The 4,980-nt window shown below is 38.4% G+C and overlaps 2 protein-coding genes across 2 annotated transcripts in view; both read left to right on the forward strand.

Annotated features, from left to right (window-relative positions):
* The window catches only part of LOC138366485 (glutamic acid-rich protein-like), a 62,135-nt gene extending 61,906 nt beyond the window's left edge, over window positions 1-229 (forward strand). The window contains exons 5-6 of the mRNA XM_069327541.1: window positions 5-102; window positions 198-229. Coding sequence (XP_069183642.1) covers window positions 5-102; window positions 198-229 — 130 coding nt within the window. The remainder of the gene's footprint in view (window positions 1-4; window positions 103-197) is intronic.
* A 2,895-nt stretch (window positions 230-3,124) lies between these two features.
* LOC138366486 (S-adenosylmethionine synthase-like) lies at window positions 3,125-4,267 on the forward strand (the record flags this gene model as incomplete). The annotated part of the gene is made up of 1 exon (XM_069327542.1): window positions 3,125-4,267. A coding segment is annotated over exon 1 (1,143 nt), but the record flags the coding sequence as incomplete, so codon positions are not given.
* Between the last annotated feature and the right edge of the window lie 713 nt (window positions 4,268-4,980).

Here is a 4,980-nt window from a genome sequence, read left to right on the forward strand (position 1 = left end):
ATAGGTACAACCCTCTCCCTGCGCCAGAGAACCAAGAAGATTCATCGTCACTGATATTATTGAATTCAGACACAGAAAGTTTATCAGAAGGAAATGGTTGTGGTAAGTAATTTGTATTTTAGTTTTAGTTTTGGACATCAAAATATATTTATTATTTGAAATTTGTTGAATCATAAATTCATTATTTTAATTTTCAGGGATTGGTGAACAGATGAAGTTAAAGATGTAAAGTCCAACAACAGTCTTTCCGAACTTCATAGAAGCCGCTCTTCTCCCAACTATATGTGATTGTAAATACTTAGTTATGGTGTTTTTCTTCATGTTACTTGATTTGAAGATTTTTCAGAGACTGACTCTGATAAGCACCTCAATCAATAGCTATTTGAATGATAACATACTGTTTTGTATAGTACTTTAAGATTGATAGAAATATTTTTAATATATGAGAGAAGGAGTTTGAAAAAATAGAGAGACTGATTTCATTCCACATCCTAGTTATATTGTATTTTAGTAAGCAATATAAAATTCGACAGTTTGGTCGAATACAATTGAACAATTTAAATAAATGGCAACGAACATATATAATCATGGTTTTATTGGAATTTTGTCCTAAACAATTGTATTTGGAATGGTAAATAGAAAACTAAATTTCTATAGTATTTTTTTTTTAGAAGGGCATAAAAGGAGATTAATTCTTTTTTTTTTTTTAGTCTTATAAAACTTAACAATGAATCGACGTCAACAAATTTGTAAAGACTTTGTCGATGACATAGTTCAGGAGGTGATTGAACCATTAAGTAATCTAGGTTCTGGGTCTGATAAAAATGTGGATATTAATTTTATTGTTTTAAAAATGAAAGAAGATCCCTCTAAATTTGTAAATACATTACTGGATTCTGTTACTAATAATATATTAGACTATTATTATAATAGAAGTAAAAATGTACCAATGTCAACTGTTCCATCACCCAAAAGAAAGATAAAAAAAAAACCACATATATTATCAAATGAAGAGGATGAATTAATTAAAATTGAAATTTTAGGGAAAGCAGTTTTAAACATTTTTTCTCTTCATAATGAATATAATCGTATTAAGGATAGTATTGTAAATCAACATATGCAATCAAAATCACCCAAAAAACAAAAAATACAGTTACCACCAATATTAAAGGACGATGAAACTGTAGATATGATCAAACTCTTCAATTCCTTGAATGGGTTGACCACTTGAATGGGTTGACCACTATCGGTATCTTGGCGTCACCGTCGGCTCAAACAAGGGAAAGAAAGAGGACCTCAATCAAATCATAGGAACATGCAAAAGTCGACTCAGGGAACTGAAACTGAAAGCTATGACTTGGAATGATGGCCATGGAGCCTCTATTGCTGTACTTAAAATGATGTACACAAACTATGTACGCTCCGTCATTGACAACGCAGCACCTGTTTTATGTACTTATTCACAAAGTGATATGAATAGGCTAGAAAGCATACAGGATGAAGCCATTTCAATCATTCTTGGAGTTCCAAAGAAAAAAACTGCTGAAATGTCCAATCTACAAAAAGAGTTATTATCCCTTCCCAGTATTAAAGAAAGAATTGTGGAACTGAATGCTAAGCTTGCAATTAGGATTGCCAGAGATCCCCATTATAATGACATGGCTAAAAAAAAATTGAGCTCTGTGCTACTTTCAGGGGGAAACAAGAGAAGCAAAAAATGGCATCACAGAGCAGTCGGCTACCTTGAAGATCTTCACCTACTTCAACAAGCTCGTGAGCTCATGCCTGTAGAAAGATTACCTCCCTGGGTGGATCCCCTGAATGACTCGTGCAGGATTATCATCAATGATATGGTAAAGAAAAAAACCAACATGGTACCCAAAGAAATAAGCCACAAGTATCTTAAGGAAATTTATAATGAAGCTGGAGATGAACTAGATCAAATCTTCACTGATGGGTCATCTAATCCTATTAATGGCCGGGCGGGTGCAGCATACACGGTAATTAAGAAGGATGATGTATTTTTTCCACCAAAAAATGAGGAAAAAGCGCGCATTGAGAACTATACCTCTTCAACACAAGCAGAGTTAACTGCCATTGCTATGGCGTTAAGGTATATTATTGAACAGAATACTACTGGTGCAGTGATTTGCACCGATTCGAGAGCAGCACTGCAAAGCCTAAATAAAGATCGGGACGAGAATCTTTCAATAGTCGCTGAAATTAAGAGAGTTGTGAAGGTACTAACCAACCAGGGAAGAGTTGTCAAGTTCCTGTGGATTCCCTCCCATGTTGGAATCTATGGAAATGAACGCGCAGATGTGTTGGCAGCTGAAGGCGCTGAGGAAGACCATATTGAATACTTCATACCCAAGACTCTTCTAGAAATTAGAAGTATTATTAGGGAACATCATCGTCATCTCAATCATTATGAAACCCCCCAAAAAAGAGAATGTGGTAGTTGCGGGAGAGAATTAATAATAGAGAAAAAACATCTTGGATACAAATGTCCACACGTACAGCAGCTTTTTGTTAACAACATATAATAAAGATGATTTATAATGTATCTTATCTACCATTTGACAGAGGCTGTTTACCTTGGAGACTGGTTGGAAATATATGAATTGAATTTCAAATCTTATTGTTCCTTCTATTACATTTTTATATATGACTAATAAATACTTCTATAATTATTAACACAATATTATTATTATCCCTTTCACCAGATGGAATTATTATGTTCATAAAGAGTTAAGGATTACAGGTTACCAAATTATACATTCACTCTTCCAATTAGAATGAGTAATAATGGTTTTTTTTAATGGTTTATAATCATTTCAAAATAAAATAAATGATCCATATTCTTTTTTGACTCACAGTTTTGTTATAAGACAGAGCAGCTGCACACTTGCTTTACAGTTGCTCAGTTGCTCTCTCTCCACGTGACCAGGTTTGCGTTCTCTCTCTCTCTTTCTCTCTTCACACAATTAGGTCAATGTTTTTAATAATATTCCTTTACATAACGGATTTTTATTTAGTTAAAATCTAGCCAAGGAAACCTGGTCCCAAATTCAAGAGTACTTAGAAGTAACATTTTCGTTCCCCAGGATAGTGTGCTGAGAGCATGGATGGAGATCATGAGACGTTCCTCTTCACCAGTGAGAGCGTAGGCGAAGGCCACCCCGACAAAATTTGCGATCAGATCAGCGACAAAGTGCTTGATGCCCATCTTAGACAGGACCCTGACGCCAAAGTTGCTTGTGAAACGTGTACCAAAACTGGTATGATCCTGATCTGTGGGGAGATTACGTCCAAGGCCCAAGTTAATTATCAACAAATTGTGCGTGATATTGTTAAGAAAATTGGTTTTGATGATTCACGAAAGGGCTTTGACTACAAGACCTGTAATATTCTTCTGGCCCTGGAGCAAAAGTGTGCGGAGATTGCTAATGGTGTACACATCGGGCGCAGTGATGACAACACTGGTTCAGGGGACCAGGGACTGATGTTTGGTTATGCCACTGATGAGACCGACGAGTGCATGCCCTTAACTATTATGCTGGCACACCGTCTCAATCAGAAGATTGCAGAGCTGCAAAGAGATGGGACGTTCTGGTGGGCGCGACCTGACAGTAAGACTCAAGTCACATGCCAGTATGCCTTCGATCAAGGAGCTGTTATTCCCAAAAGAGTGAACACTGTTGTCGCTTCTGTACAGCACTCGGAACAAATTACTGTCGAAGCTTTGCGTGACGAGGTTATAGAGAAGGTCATCAAGGTCATTATTCCTGAAAAATATATAGATACTCAAACGAAATACCACATCAACCCTTGCGGAGAATTAATCATGGGTGGACCTCAAGGTAACGTTGGGCTAACTGGTAGGAAAATCATCGTTGACACTTACGGTGGGTGGGGCGCTCACGGCGGGGGAGCATTCTCTGGCAAAGATTACACAAAGATTGACCGCTCAGCGGCCTATGCCGCCCGATGGGTTGCCAAGTCACTGGTGAAAAACAAATTATGTAGACGCTGTTTGGTTCAGGTATCTTACGCCATTAGTGTTGTGCGCCCCATAAGCATCAGCATCTTCCACTATGGTACCTCACAGTACACATCAAAACAGCTTCTGAAGATTGTTAACCACAACTTTGATCTACGACTAGGACATATTGTCAAGGAGCTGGGCTTAAAGAGACCAATTTACAGTGATACGTCGTGTTATGGACATTTTGGACGGCAACAGTTCTCTTGGGAGCAGCCCAAGAAGTTGACCATCCCTGAATTTTAGAGTCAAATAATTCTTAAGGATGACTATCATTTTTACGTTTTTCATCAAGTCCCTGTTAATATGGGAGAACACTATGTCTATGCTTGATTCACAACTCTCCTAAACACGAGAGTGAAGTTATTGAGAACACTTTCCCACCAGGAGACTTGAACCCTAGCCAGCACAGAAGCCTGGTGGGAACCTTTAATTTTATATTCAATTGATAGTTTTATATACTTTTTTGACGTTTTATATACCCGAGTATATAAAATCTCCGGGCCTTTTATATATCAGAGTAAATAAAATTAAAATGACTCTATAAGACCAGCGTCTGGGTCAAGATAAATACGTTTTCTTCCACTAAACTGAATCCAGTTTTTTTTATCTTTTTTTCGGTGGGGGGTTCTATGTGATCCTCCTCCTCCTCCAACTGTTTGTGGGTCTCCTCCTCCTCCTCCTCCTCCTTCTCCTCCAACTGTTTGTGGGTCTCCTCCTCCTCCTCCTCCTCCTCCTTCTCCTCCTCCAACTGTTTGTGGGTCTCCTCCTCCTCCTCCTCCTCCTCCTCCTCCTCCTCCTCCTCCTTCTCCTCCAACTGTTTGTGGGTCTACTCCTCCTTCTCCTCCAACTGTTTGTGGGTCTCCTCCTCCTCCTCCTTCTCCTCCTCCAACTGTTTGTGGGTCTCCTCCTCCTCCTCCTTCTCCTCCTCCAAC

This window comes from Procambarus clarkii, chromosome 19 (assembly GCF_040958095.1).
Source record: "Procambarus clarkii isolate CNS0578487 chromosome 19, FALCON_Pclarkii_2.0, whole genome shotgun sequence".
Lineage (NCBI taxonomy): Eukaryota > Metazoa > Arthropoda > Malacostraca > Decapoda > Cambaridae > Procambarus > Procambarus clarkii.